This window comes from Tarenaya hassleriana, unplaced genomic scaffold (genome assembly GCF_000463585.1).
Source record: "Tarenaya hassleriana unplaced genomic scaffold, ASM46358v1 Cleome1, whole genome shotgun sequence".
Lineage (NCBI taxonomy): Eukaryota > Viridiplantae > Streptophyta > Magnoliopsida > Brassicales > Cleomaceae > Tarenaya > Tarenaya hassleriana.
The window spans coordinates 7733883-7748380 of record NW_010960187.1 but is presented as its reverse complement, the minus strand read 5'-3'; the positions used below and the strand labels follow the sequence as shown (position 1 = coordinate 7748380).

The 14498-nt window shown below is 34.6% G+C and overlaps 3 protein-coding genes and 3 long non-coding RNA genes across 7 annotated transcripts in view; 3 read left to right on the top strand and 3 right to left on the bottom strand.

The window, feature by feature from the left end:
• The window catches only part of LOC109116627, a 9872-nt gene extending 6876 nt beyond the window's left edge, over positions 1–2996 (bottom strand). For both annotated transcript variants that reach the window (XR_002024160.1, XR_002024161.1), the window contains exons 1-3: positions 2904–2996; positions 2621–2736; positions 1079–2390 (exon numbers count right to left, since the gene is read on the bottom strand). This is a non-coding gene — a long non-coding RNA (uncharacterized LOC109116627). The remainder of the gene's footprint in view (positions 1–1078; positions 2391–2620; positions 2737–2903) is intronic.
• Positions 2011–4808, top strand: LOC104818097 (cytochrome P450 87A3-like). The gene is made up of 9 exons (XM_010547558.2): positions 2011–2414; positions 2498–2819; positions 2907–3056; positions 3227–3481; positions 3587–3676; positions 3768–3846; positions 3939–4045; positions 4167–4294; positions 4380–4808. Exons 1-9 carry the CDS (start codon positions 2032–2034, stop codon positions 4486–4488), a joined length of 1623 nt encoding a protein of 540 aa, XP_010545860.1. The 5' UTR covers positions 2011–2031; the 3' UTR covers positions 4489–4808.
• On the bottom strand, positions 3378–5332 carry LOC104818107. Its single transcript, XR_772607.2, has 3 exons — positions 4834–5332; positions 3946–4083; positions 3378–3466 (listed from the first exon to the last, which is right to left on the bottom strand). It is a non-coding gene; the product is annotated as an uncharacterized LOC104818107 (long non-coding RNA).
• A 933-nt stretch (positions 5333–6265) lies between these two features.
• Positions 6266–9299, top strand: LOC104818122 (cytochrome P450 87A3-like). The gene is made up of 9 exons (XM_010547580.2): positions 6266–7047; positions 7116–7434; positions 7526–7675; positions 7763–8014; positions 8130–8219; positions 8321–8399; positions 8484–8590; positions 8715–8842; positions 8923–9299. Exons 1-9 carry the CDS (start codon positions 6848–6850, stop codon positions 9014–9016), a joined length of 1419 nt encoding a protein of 472 aa, XP_010545882.1. The 5' UTR covers positions 6266–6847; the 3' UTR covers positions 9017–9299.
• On the bottom strand, positions 6931–9679 carry LOC104818115. Its single transcript, XR_772608.2, has 8 exons — positions 9546–9679; positions 8907–8960; positions 8713–8825; positions 8491–8628; positions 8183–8289; positions 7722–8042; positions 7231–7351; positions 6931–7023 (listed from the first exon to the last, which is right to left on the bottom strand). It is a non-coding gene; the product is annotated as an uncharacterized LOC104818115 (long non-coding RNA).
• Positions 9680–13486: 3807 nt separating this feature from the next.
• The window catches only part of LOC104818132 (cytochrome P450 87A3-like), a 2531-nt gene continuing 1519 nt past the window's right edge, over positions 13487–14498 (top strand). Inside the window, exons 1-3 of the mRNA XM_010547591.2 lie at positions 13487–13768; positions 13848–14169; positions 14253–14402. Coding sequence (XP_010545893.1) covers positions 13569–13768; positions 13848–14169; positions 14253–14402 — 672 coding nt within the window. The 5' untranslated portion in view covers positions 13487–13568. The remainder of the gene's footprint in view (positions 13769–13847; positions 14170–14252; positions 14403–14498) is intronic.

Here is a 14498-nt window from a genome sequence, read left to right as displayed (position 1 = left end):
GCCGCCCCGGGGGCCAGCCGAGCTAGCTCGTTTGGGCTCGGCTCGTGGCGAGCTGGCTCACTCAGCCCATTTTTATTTGGGTTCAGATATTCTTGGCTCGGCTCGGTAAAAAATGAGCCAACCTCGAGCCGGCTCGCGAGCTCGACTCGTTTTGACATCCCTACCCCCACATAATCTTCAAACGAACAGCTCCATCGAATAATTAGATTTATTTTTCCATTTTCAATAAATATATAATTTCAACATTCCTTTATGGTAAAATACGATTTCGACATTTATATACTATATATTATATAATAACAAGTATCAATTATGGGACATGCCCGTAACTAGTCTACTAAATAATCATTTTTTTAGTCAGAAATAAAAAAAAACAGAGAAAAATTATTCACTCAATAGATAATACCACTTTTAGTATTTACTACAGTGTTACCACCAAAGCTAATATGAGTACCATTTCCATATACAACAATTCTAACATTTAGGAAGATTCAGATCTTTCTCAAACCCTAAAGAAAATGTTGAGTTTTACTTTGAAGAAAGTTCAAAAAGCAATAGCATAATCTAGAGACAGACTTCCGATTCATTTATTCATAAACTGAATTGATCGAAACCGAATAACATCAAATCGTAATCCAATTGAATTCGATATAAAAAAATCAAATAATAATAGTATTTTTATAAATGAAACATCGAATCTAAATAGAATAAAAAACTAACTGAAAAATCGCAAATTATCATTAAAAACCAAACTTAAACTAAAACCAAATCAAACCGACCTAAAATAAAATCTAAATAGATATAAATGCTGTAAAACAGAAAAAAAAAAAACTGAATCCGAACCGAAATGCCCCCTCTCTAGAAACCCTTTTCCTGTTTTCCATGAGTCTTGATTACTTCGTTCTTCTTCTAACCCTAATCTTACTCCTTTGTTTCTGTAGGTCTAAAACTAAGTTTTAATTTGGGTTACCACCCATAGATTATCAATAAAGCAGTCAATTTTGTCTCCAAATTATGTAACTCAATGCATAATCTAATGGCTAAGGGGAGACCTATAATGGAGATTACAGTGACCTACCTAGTTATGGGATGGGTTGGTGGTCAGTAGAATGCCATGGTTTGATGCATAAATTCCGACCCCAGTTCGTGGCTCAATGGCAATTCTTCCCTTGTTTAGGCATTGGTAAACCAGATGGGTCCCCAAGCCGATTTCATTTACCTAAGCAATATATATACCTAAGCAATATATATATATGTTTGTGAAGAGAGAGCAGCATGAAGATACAGTGGTTAGCAGAAACAGTCTAATGAATGCAATTAGATTGTTGGGTTTTGATGGGTGGGGATTTAAAGTATATGAAGATAATGATAAAAACACCGAACAGCCAGATCTAACCAAGAGATTCTGGGCATGAATATGAACAAACTAAATTAAAATAGTTGTAAAGAACCAAGAGATATGAAGCAACTTGTTAGTTGTTTGCTCATTGTGTCAAAAGACTCAAAGATTACATAAGATCATGGAATATTTAGCATAGATATGGGAAGAGAAAACAATTACCAAGTCAATAATGTAAAAAAAAAAAACTATAAACCTTTTTGTTTTTAATGAAAAAAAATCCAGAGTTTCAACTTCAATAGAAATTTTTTTTATAAATAAAATTAAGTGACCACGAGCCCTACGCGTCACCAAAAAGCTCATAAAATGAGGCTGGAAACTTGCGTTTATGTTCAGTTATGGTTTTAATGTAATGAGAACACAATAAACAAGAAAAAGAGGAAGCATCGCGTAACCTTCATCTCATGCTCCTAAGCCTGAGTTTAAATCTTTCCCTTTAAAAAAATGCCCTTTGGGACTGATAGATGAATGGTTTCTTCTAATTCTATAAACAGGTTTGATTTTTCTAATAATAAAATCTATATTCCAATCAGCAACTACTTTCGAAGACATTATTAATTATTATTATTATTATTATTATCATATAAACAAGGATGTGTAAGACTTGCCTGCCTATTTAAGGACCTCATCATATGGTTGATGAGATACGCCAGCACTTGCTTCCTCTTCTCTGTCTCTTTCCCTCTGCTTGTTTACCGGCTTTATTCTCCCCCTCTTCCTTAGCTTCCGCTTCTGTCAAGTCTACACAAACAAGAAACCAGGAAAAAGGAAAGAGTTGCACGAATTCATCAAAACAAAAACAATCCCCTTATTCAGTGATGTGGGCATTTTGCATTTGGGCATCTCTGCTTCTGGTAAGCATCACATATTGGGTTTACAGATGGAGGAACCCCAAATGCAGAGGAGATCTCCCGCCTGGTTCTATGGGGTTTCCACTTCTTGGGGAGACCATCCAGTTCTTCAAGCCTAATACCACCTCAGATATCCCGTCCTTCATCAAAGAGAGAACAAAGAAGTAAGTTTTTATTCTCTGCAAAGCCGTGATCATTTGCGGGTCTATGTGTATCCTGGTTAAGTGTTTTGCTTTGTCATGTGCAGATACGGGACAATATTCAAGACTAGTCTGGTGGGACGGCCAGTTATCGTGTCAACAGAACCCGAGCTTAGTTATTTTGTATTCCAGCAAGAGGGCCGTTGTTTTCAGAGCTGGTACCCTGATACCTTTACCGAGATATTTGGAAGGCAGAATGTGGGTTCGTTGCACGGCTTCATGTACAAGTACCTCAAAAACATGGTCTTGACTCTCTTTGGCCATGAAGGTCTCAAGAAGATGCTTCCTGAAATCGAACAAATTGCATGTAGAAAGTTAGAGCAATGGTCGACTCAGGACTCGGTAGAATTGAAAGATGCAACTGCAAGTGTAAGCTTAGAAACAAATTCTCTCTCTTTTCAGGTACAACTTTCAAAATTGATTCCTAGTTGCTAATAAGGATTCCTTCTTTACCAGATGATATTTGACCTCACTGCAAAAAAGCTGATAAGCCATGATCCAGAGAAGTCCTCAGAGAATCTAAGGGAAAACTTTGTTGCATTCATACGGGGTCTGATCTCCTTCCCTTTTGACATTCCTGGCACTGCTTATCACAATTGTCTAAAGGTAAATCATCATTTACAATACCAAAGTCTATCCTTCAAGCCATACCATTCTCTGTTATTCCCAGTTCAAAGGTAAGACTAAGCAACAATCCATTCTGCTTGACTTGGTATGTGAAATTGTAAACTAATGATAAAGATTGGGCAACGAGGATGCAGGTTATACCATTCCAGCTGGCTGGAGAAAGGGCAATGAAAATACTGAAGAATATGCTTCAGGAGAGACGGGAGAACCCACGAGAAAGCCCGAGTGACTTTTTCGATTATGTCATTGAAGAACTGCAGAAAGAGGGGACAATATTGACAGAAGCAATTGCTCTAGATTTGATGTTCGTCCTGCTTTTTGCCAGCTTTGAAACAACTTCACTGGCTTTAACTTTAGCCATCAAATTTCTCTCGGATTATCCTTCAGTTCTGAAACGTTTAACGGTCAGTAAAACCCCATTATTCTGTCAATTCTGTAAGACAAACAGATAAACTATGGGTTTCCCCAATATTCCAAACAAAAAACTTAAAATTTTTCCTGTTCTGCAGGAGGAGCATGAGGCTATTCTGAGAAACCGGGACCATGCAGACTCTGGACTTACTTGGAAAGAATACAGATCAATGACTTATACTTTCCAGGTACCTTAAGAAAATCAAATCAATATCAAGACTATCCTAAGGATGGTACACATGATTCAGCTATAACTCAGTTTTAAATTCTAAAATGCAGTTCATAAACGAAACAGCTAGATTGGCGAATATAGTTCCTGCTATTTTCAGAAAAGCATTAAGGGATATCCAATTTAAAGGTATGAATAAACAAGATTCCACAATCTATATAGTTTGATTTAGTGTTTTCCAATTTTATATTGATCATAAGACTTGGCAATGATGAATGCAGGCTATACCATTCCAGCCGGCTGGGCAGTGATGGTCTGTCCTCCAGCTGTACATTTGAATCCAGACAGATATGAAGATCCTCTTGTCTTCAACCCTTCTAGATGGGAGGTGAGTCAAACTTCTCAGAACCTTTTACACCAAGTAACCTGAAACATATCAGCATACTCCATATAAAACTTTGTCAAGTTTTCTAATTCTTAAACTAAGGATAAAAAATGGAATCATGCAGGGCACGGAATCGAATAGCGCATCAAAGCATTTCATGGCATTTGGTGGTGGCATGAGGTTCTGCGTCGGGACTGACTTCACCAAAGTGCAGATGGCTGCATTTCTTCACTGCCTCGTCACTAAGTACAGGTTTGAAAACAATCCCCTCTCTAAGTTACCCCCTTCATGAGCTCAAACAGAGAAGCTGACTGATTTTGACCATTGAATTCCACAGGTGGCAGGAAATCTCAGGAGGAAACATCCTTCGAACTCCCGGGTTACAATTTCCAAACGGGTATCATGTCCGACTCGCAAAGAGGGATGCTACAGAAAGTTATAAATAAGCAAGGCAAGTCACTGAAAGTTACAAAGCGGAGGACAGACCAATTCAGGGCTATGCATTTCGAAAACCACTGTCCTTCCAAAGTCCTAACCAGATGGGCAGCCATTTTCAGGCATATGCTTGTACAAGGAAATGGTAGTGCGTAGGGGATCTAGGGGAAAAGCACGGGATCGGATGCTATATAACCCGTGCCCTCAAGTGAATACTGAACTACAATTTTGATGTCTCACAATGTAATGGTGTAATATTTTCAGAGGAGTGTGAAAGAAAAAGAGAATGTAGCTTAACACTCCCAAATGGAGCAGCAAGTTTCTGTGATCAGATGCAAATTCCAACACAAATTTACCTTAAGGGCTTTGATTATCCAATGTTCCTTGGAAGGTAGTAGCCAGATTCAGTGGAAGACGCAACAGAAACATAACACGACCTCACAGATTCTTGGTTGAATCATCGACTCTTCCATTGTTCTAATTCTACGACAGAAGAAATATCAGGATCTCATTCAAAAAATTTAGAGAGAGAACGACAAGAAGAAATCCACACCGACGCTGATCAAATGGTGCTACCGAATTCAAAAAGCCAAAGACAAGATGAGAGAACGCATCATAAATCAACGGCGCAGTTGTACGGAAATCGGAGGTTGACACGAAGCGACGACGGGGATACGGCGGAGCCTCGGCGCATATCGCCGAAGTGTCCGGCGTTTCCATTTCTCTCTCGCCAAGGCCAAATTCTGCTGACGTGTCATCTGGCCCATCGCCCGCGACAAATGATGACGTCATATAATCCCCAAGAAACAGCGTAGTTACCCATCGATCCTGTAATTTTGAGATTTCAAATCTGAAAATTTTCTCCTTTTTGTCAGGACTAAATTTTAGGAAAATATGTAAATTTACGAATTTAATAAAAAAGTTTAAGGAAAACATAAATGTTTAAATTAGAACGTAAAGTTGTCTATAACTTCTATATAAAATATGAAATTTCTATAACTCCTAAATTTTATCATATGAAGATGATTAAAATTTCGAAAGTTTATATTTTATGTGGATTTTGATAGCTATATTTTATATGTAAACAAACATGATAAGGAGCATATATCACTGGACCTTTATTTATATTCATTACAAAAAAAGGGAATGTGTGAAAGGTAATAAAAACTTATAACAAATAATAGAAACTAATAAAAGCAAAAAAAATCTTAAATCCAACAATTTTTAATTAAAATTCAACTATTATATTAAGTTAGAAAAGAAATATAGAATATTTTAATAAGGTGTAAAAAACGAAACAAGAAACAATTAATAAGATAAGCAAAATATACAATCAATTATGTGTACAACAAAATGAAAATAAACAAATTAAGAAATACTAATCATTCAGGAAAAAAAAAGATTTAAAAAATCATGATAAATATCAAGATCAAAATAAATTATTACAATTTTGAAAGAAACGTAGAAAACAAATAACCAATTACCATCAGTAATCAAATAAAGAAGAAAATACAAAAAATAAAATTTAGAAACATAAACAAACACATAAAATAATAAACTTATATTGAAATATATAGAAGTTTCTGCATGTGTTTATATATATATGTGATGATATTTAAGCCTAAAGTTAATTTAGTTATATAAGTATGACTTTTATATTATTTGGGATTATGCGGCTTTGTTTGTATGGTTCAAACATTTTGATGATAAAGGCAACCCATCAAATTCCTGTCAAACTTGAAGGCTTTTGTTGAATTTGATAAAAAAGATTATTTACAACACATAAAACGTTTTATTATCACACAAAACAAATGTATTATTTTACATTTGATATGTGTATATACTAGAAAACTAGAAACAACACTTTATTATTTTGTGTATCTCTAACCATAAACACCATGTTGAAGTTTGCTGTAAGAGTTCAAGCAATGGCACAAACATTATTCTTCCTGTTTTGATTACTCTTAGCACTAAGCCTAGTCTATATGCAACTGAATGCAGGACGGAAAATGGTTTAGGTCAAATATGTATTAAAATTTACATCTCCCAAGGCACGGAGACAGCTTGTGTACCGCAAATTTGCTACCCGCGGCTCGAACATGAGACCTAAACAGAGGACACCTTTCCCTTCTCAACCAACTTCACCACTCAACTACGCCCTCTTAGTTATCTTAGGTACCTTAGTTATAGTTGCATGGTTTGCTGCATGAATATCTGTCTGGCTCGATGGAATAGCCTCTTGCCTCCCTGCCTGCCTGCCTATTTAAGGACTCGTCATATGGTTCACGAGATACACCAACACTTGCTTCTTTCCTCTTCCTTACTTTTTCCATCTTTTGTTAAGTACATAAACAAAACCATCCTCTTAAAATGATGTGGGCATTGAGCATTTTGGCTTCTTTGCTTTTCATAGGCATCACAAGATGGGTTTACAGGTGGAGGAACCCTAAGTGTAATGGAATTCTGCCTCCTGGTTCCATGGCCTTTCCGCTTGTTGGGGAGACGCTTCAGTTCCTCAAGCCAAATATCACTTCAGACATCCCATCCTTCATCAAAGAGAGAACAAGAAAGTGAGAAATTTACTCTTCTTTGCATAGCCTTGATACATGGTTCACCCTTTTCGCTTTGATAAACGCAGATACGGACCGGTATTCAAGACTAGTCTCTTCGGGCAACCAGTCATCATGTCCACAGATGCTGAGCTCAATTACTTTGTGTTCCAACAAGAGGGGCAATTATTCCAGAGCTCTTACCCTGTTACTTTCACAAAGATCTTCGGAAGGCAGTTGCATTCATTGCACGGCTTCATGTACAAGTACCTCAAAAACATGGTCCTGACCCTCGTTGGCCATGAAGGTCTCAAGAAGATGCTTCCTGAAATCGAACAAGTTGCACGTAGAAAGTTAGAGATTTGGTCTACTCAGGATTCAGTAGAGCTGAAAGATGCAACCGCAAGCGTAAGTTCGGGAACGAAACTTCTTATTTTTTTTTCAGATGGAATATTCTGAATGATTCCTATGCTGCTAACATGGATCCCTTCTTTATCAGATGATATTTGACTTCACCGCTAAAAAGCTGATAAGCTATGATCCGGAGAAGTCCTCAGAGAATCTAAGGGAAAACTTCGATGCATTCATTCGGGGGTTGATTTCTTTACCTTTGGACATTCCGGGCACAGCTTATCACAAATGTCTAAAGGTAAATCAACATTTACAATACCCAAAGTCTATCCTTCATGCCTTACCATTCTCTCATATGGTATTGATGCTTAAATTTGCTTTCCAGGGCAGGGATATGGCAATGAAAATGCTGAAGAATATGCTTAAGGAGAGACGGGAAAACCCACGGAACAACCCAAGTGACTTTTTCGATTATGTCATGGAAGAACTACAGAAAGAGGGGACGGCAATGACAGAAGAAATTGCAATAGCTTTGATATTCCTCCTGCTTTTTGCCAGCTTCGAAACAACTTCACTGGCTTTAACTTTAGCCGTCAAATTTCTCTCAGATCACCCTTCAGTTCTGAAACGTTTAACGGTCAGAAAAACCCATTGCTCTGTCACTCCTACAATACAAATTGACAAATTTAGTTTTTTTTTAACTATTCTGAGAAACAAAAACTTAGAAACAAAACATTTTCTCCTCTATGCAGGAGGAGCATGAGGCAATTCTGAGAAACAGGGAAGCTTCGCACTCTGGACTAACCTGGGAAGAATACAGATCGATGACTTATACTTTTCAGGTAGCTCGAGAAATCCAATAAATGTCATGAATCAGCGAGATAGATGGCTTATGCGCATGATCACAAAATTCTGCAAACCAAATGTTAACTTCTAAATGCAGTTCATAAACGAAACAACTAGATTGGGGAATATACTTCCTGCAGTTTTCAGAAAAGTTTTGAAAGATACCCAGTTCAAAGGTAAGACTAAGCAACAATCCATTCTGCTTGACTTGGTATGTGAAATTGTAAACTAATGATAAAGATTGGGCAACGAGGATGCAGGTTATACCATTCCAGCTGGCTGGAAACTGTTTGTCTGTCCTGCTGCCGTACATTTGAATCCGAACATATATGATGATCCGCTTGCCTTCAACCCTTCTAGATGGGAGGTGGGAAAATCTTCTTAAAACCTTTCACGCCAAGTAACCTGAAACATATCAGCAAACTCCAAATAAAATTTCTGAAGTTTCCTATTCTTAAAATACGGACTAAAATGGAGTCATAGTCGTACAGGGATCGGGAACCAGTAACGTGTCAAAGTATTTCTTGCCATTTGGTGGTGGTATGAGGCTCTGTGTAGGGGCAGATTTCACCAAATTGGAGATGGCCGTATTCCTTCACTGCCTGGTCACAAAGTACAGGTTTGAATACAATCCCCTCACTAAGTTGCCCCCTTTCATGGAGGGAAGCTGATCCGATATTGACCTTTTGAACATCACAGGTGGCATGAGATCGGAGGAGGAGATACAATTCGGAGCCCTGTATTACAATTTCCAAATGGTTATCACGTTCGACTACGTAAAATTTGTAAATAAACAAGCCGGAGGGATAACCAGGCAAGTTCCGGAGACTGACCAATTCAGGCCTATCATTCAAGGAGCACAAGCATGGCATGTAAAAGAAGCTCACCCACTATTCTCAAAAGTAAAAGTGAAATTCTAAAATAAGATGTAAACCCAAGTTTCTTCTTCCTCCAGCACAAAACTTATCATCAAGGGCTTTGATAATCCCTTGTTCTAGTATCGTTGACACTGCATTTTCTGCAGTCCTGTGATCGATGTTCAGAATGAATATTACATATGACCCTATTCCATTTTATATGATTCATATGCCATCCCGAAGACAATAGCAGAAACCTCCTCCATTGTTCTAATTCTCCAACAAACTGCAGAATCTCACTCGACCAGGTCTACCCCATGACAAAAATCCAAAGGAACGGCTTACTACAGAAGAATCAGGATCTCATTCAAAAAATTTAGAGAGGGAAAGACAAGAAGAAATCCACAACGACATTGATCAAATGGAGCTACCGAACTAAAAAAAGACAAAGACAAGATGAGACACCGCATCGCGGATCAACGGCGAAGAAGAATCCTCGCTGCCGTTGCACGGACATCGGAGGTTGACAGAGGAAGCGACGACGGCGATACGGCGGAGTCTCGGCGCATCGCCGAAGTATCCAGCACCCTCTCGTCAAGGTTAAATTCTGCTGACGTGTCGTCTTATCCATCATACACTCGGCCCAATCAGGCCTACCAGGCCCAAGATATTGTGGGCTTACTACCTATCGAACCCACGGTGACTTTGAGATTTCAATGTTAATTTTCTCACTTTTAATCCAAACTTTCCGCTAAATTTTATATGACATTTTTTGTTATAAAAGATTGATAGAAGAATTTTTTTTTTAGCACAAAAGATTCACAAACACGTGACTATTCAGGCAACAAGAGAGAGAAAAAAAAAAGATGGAGAAAATATAAAAAAAATAGGAAAAAGGGGAGATTTTTTTTTGTCTTCATATAAAAAAACTACACCATAAATGAAGACGAAACATACAAATGCATAATGGTAGGCCAAAACGTACGAAATGTTGATATTCGAAAAAACAATCTCTAAATTTGAAACTTGTTTTTGAATCATTTTTATCTTTTCTTTGCCAATAATATATTCAATCTGCTAATTTTTCGTTCATCTATCTTTTATATGTTTAGAAAAGATACATTTAACATTTTTTTTTATTTGATCATTTAGACAAGCTCATGACTGGGAAAGAATGTTGCCATTGGTGATTAAATTTGACCAAATTACAATATTATTATATTGTTTTGGAATTTTTCTCTTTATTTAAGCAGACTAAATAATTGACAAGTCCAACGCAGTTAATAAGCATTAATGAGTTATGTAAGCAAATAAATGAGATATATATATTCACAAAAACGTGATTGTTCAAAATTAAGGAAAAAAGTTATAACAAAATAAGAGAAATAAAAACAAAAAGAATATGGAGAAATATAGAAAACATTTAGAAGTGTATATATAAAGAGAGAGAAATAAACTATTAACATTTCGAAAGAAACGTAGAATTTTTTTTTAAAAAAATCAATTACTATATCATTAATCAAATATAGAAATACAGAAAACAATTAGAAGTGTGTGTATATATACACACGCCATTTTTACATTATTTGGGATTATGCGGTTCTGCATGATTCGAACTTAAAAGTCTTTAATTGAATTTTTGTACAAAGATCATTTATTATGCATAAATTACTTTCTTGACTTTTTCAAACATAATTACATGCCTATCCAATTCACCTTTTTCTTGAAACAGTATAGATTTATAAAAAAAAAATAGTTATATTATATATAGACTAAAGGTATATTTCAAGACTTGCCGAATAATTTTTTTTGTATATTCAATGAACCAAATAATATATATATATATATATATATATATATATATTATATTAAACTTAATCCTAATAAAAAACTAAATAAACTAATCCTATTAGAAAAACAAATATTAATCCTAGCAAAAATATAATTCCACAATAGATATGTATTGGATAGAATATATATATATATATATATATATGTGTGTGTGTGTATATATATATTAAGAAAGTTAGTATTTGTTAGTATTTGTAGGGGTAGTCAAAGTATCCAAAAATATCGAACCAATTCATTATCCAATCGTATTTGAATCGAAAGTTAAGTTATCCAGAATTTAAAAATTGTATACAAATATTTGTTTTAAAATATTTTTCGGATATGATTTGAATACCGATATGATTTAAAATCGAATTAAATATAGGAATAATAAGGTAATTAACTTATATTTATGGGTAATTTTGAAAAAAAAATATTCTAAATTTCTCTATAGGATTTTAGAATGTTTAATCTTTTATATGTGATGTATTGTCATTGTGTTCGTATTTTTTAGTTGATTTCGTATGAAATTTGAATTTTGAATATCGTTTGCATTTGATGAATTGTATATTTTATTTGTATTTGAATTTATTTTGTAATTTTATTTATCATTTTTTATATATTATAAATTAAATATAGATATTCATAAATATCTACGATTTTATTGATATTTGAAATTACAGATACACAAATTAACAAAATTAAATATTTGTTTATATCGAATATGTATAAAGATATCTAAAATATCGTGGATGATTAGCACCCACACCTAACTATTGGAACGATATTTAGTTTCTCTTCATTTAGTTCAAGTAAATTATTAAAAAAATTTAAAAAAAACGGGGAAAACAAATAATCATTACCATTAATATTTAAATAACAAAGAAAATACACAAAGCAATTGGAAGCCCATACAAAATTATACGATGAAAAGTTTATATATATACAAAGAAGAAACATAGAAATTCCTACTTAGATAAAAATAAAAGTATAGATGTAATCGTTTGTATATAGAGGATGATATTCGAGATTGGTGAAGATGGCATTACATCTTCGGTAAGGTTTTTGTTAAAAACGACAAAAACATCAATTCATTATACATAAAATGTTTTGACCGCTTAAAACAAAATGGTGTAATTGCATGCGTCGTACAAATCATATTTTTAGTAGAAATTCATAGTATAACTAAAAAATAGTTTATATTAGGAAAAATCGTCAAAAAAATATGTAATCTTTAGATATCGATTAAAAAAATTATGTACTTTTTTTATTATAAAAAAATCTTATACTTATATTTATTCGTCGAAATATACATATACTCTTTAGATGTCAGATAAAAAAATTCTTTACTTTTTTTATAACCAAACAAATCCTATATTTATACTTATTCACCGAAATATATCTTTACTTTATAAATTCTAGAAAATAAACCCCTAAACACAAACATAAAAAAAAACGCGGTCAAAAATCTGTCAGAACCTAACTCAACAGATATATACCCGAACCGAATTAAACCGATTAAAATAATATACCAGATTGGATATAAATATTTCAAATCCGAAATAACCGAACCTAAAATAACTGTAAAACGAATAAACCGAACTCGAATTAACCATAACCGAGTATAATCGTTTACCTACCTACATATCATCAATTAATATCTAATATATTCTAAATTTAATTAGAAAAATTAAATATAATGATATTGCATACATTCGAATTTTAAATATTCATACCCAATCTGGAATATTATTTTAATCGGTTCGATTTGGTTCGGGTATATATCGATCGGGTTCGGTTCGATTATTTCGGGTTCGATTTCGGATTTGAAATATTCATATCCAATATGGTATGTTATTTTAATCGGTTTGGGTATATATCAGTTGGGTTAGATTCGTACAGATTTTTTATCGTATTTTTTTGGCATTTACATTTAGGGGTTTATTTACTAGAATTTATGAAATACAGATATATTTCGGCTAATAAATATAAGTATAGAATTTGTTTGGTTATAAAAAAAAGTATAGGGTTTTTTGTTTTCTATTTGAAGAGTACATATATATTTCGACGAATAAGTATAAGTATAGGGTTTTTTATAATAAAAAAAATATAAGATGTTTTTGTCGACATCTGAAGAATATATGGTTTTTTTTTTGCGATTTTTCCTTTATATTATTATACCGTATTTACATGGTAAATATATCCGAAAACTGGAAAACAATAGTTTAGTTGAGTTGTTACTGTATTGGATATCCGTATATGATGTATGATGAATATTAAGATGGTTGGTGAGTTATCTAAATATTAGCGAAGTTACATCATTCTATTTACTTATATCAAAATAAATTACTAAAATTTGAAAGAAACATAGAAAACAGATAATCAACTACCATTAGTCATAAAATAAAGAAGAAAATATAGAGAACAATTACAAGTGTGTATATATATATATGGAGGATGATATTTAAGCGAAAATTAATTAATTTATGTAAGTAGGATTTTTAGATTATTTGGGATTGTGTGGTTTTCTTTCTATGATTCAAAGACTTTGTGATCGATTTAATGTGGGATTTTTAGGCGTTTAATGTGATCGATTTGACTCCACAATCACATGTATATACATATAGTTAGTTCATCAAACAAAACAATCCTCTTACAATGATGTGGGCATTGAGCATTTTGGCTTCTTTGCTTCTCATAGGCATCACAAGATGGATTTACAGATGGAGGAACCCTAAGTGCAATGGAATTCTGCCTCCCGGTTCCATGGCCTTACCCCTTCTTGGGGAGACACTTCAGTTCCTCAAGTCAAATATCACTTCAGACATCCCGCACTTTGTCAAAGAGAGAGCAAGAAAGTGAGAATTTTACTCCTCTTTGCCATAGCCTTGATCCTTTGTATCATGGTTCACACCCTTTTCGTGTTGATACATGCAGATATGGACCCATATTCAAGACTAGCCTGTTTGGGCAATCAGTCATCGTATCCACAGATGCTGAGCTCAATCACTTTGTGTTCCAACAAGAGGGTCAATTATTCCAGAGCTCTTACCCTGACACCTTCAACGAGATCCTTGGAAGGCAGAATATTGGTTCACTGCACGGGTACATGCACAAGTACATCAAAAACATGATCCTGACCTTTGTTGGCCACGAAGCTCTAAAGAAGATGCTTCCTGAAATAGAACAAGTAACATGTAAAAAGTTGGAACTTTGGTCGACTCAGGCTTCAGTAGAGCTGAAAGATGCAACCGCAGGCGTAAGTTCGGAAACATTTTTTTTCCTTCAGGTAGAATACTCTAAAAGATTCCTAGTTGCTAAAATGGATCCCTTCTTTATCAGATGATATTTGACTTCACCGCTAAAAAGCTGATAAGCCATGATTCAGAGAAGTCCTCAGAGAATATAAGGGAATACTTCGATGCGTTCATCCGGGGGTTGATCTCTTTACCTCTGAACATTCCGGGGACAGCTTATCACAACTGTCTGAAGGTGAATCATCATTTGCAATACCAAAGTCTATCCTTGAAGCCACACCGTTCTCTGATATGGTATTGATGCTTAGATTTGTTTTCCAGGGTAGGGAAA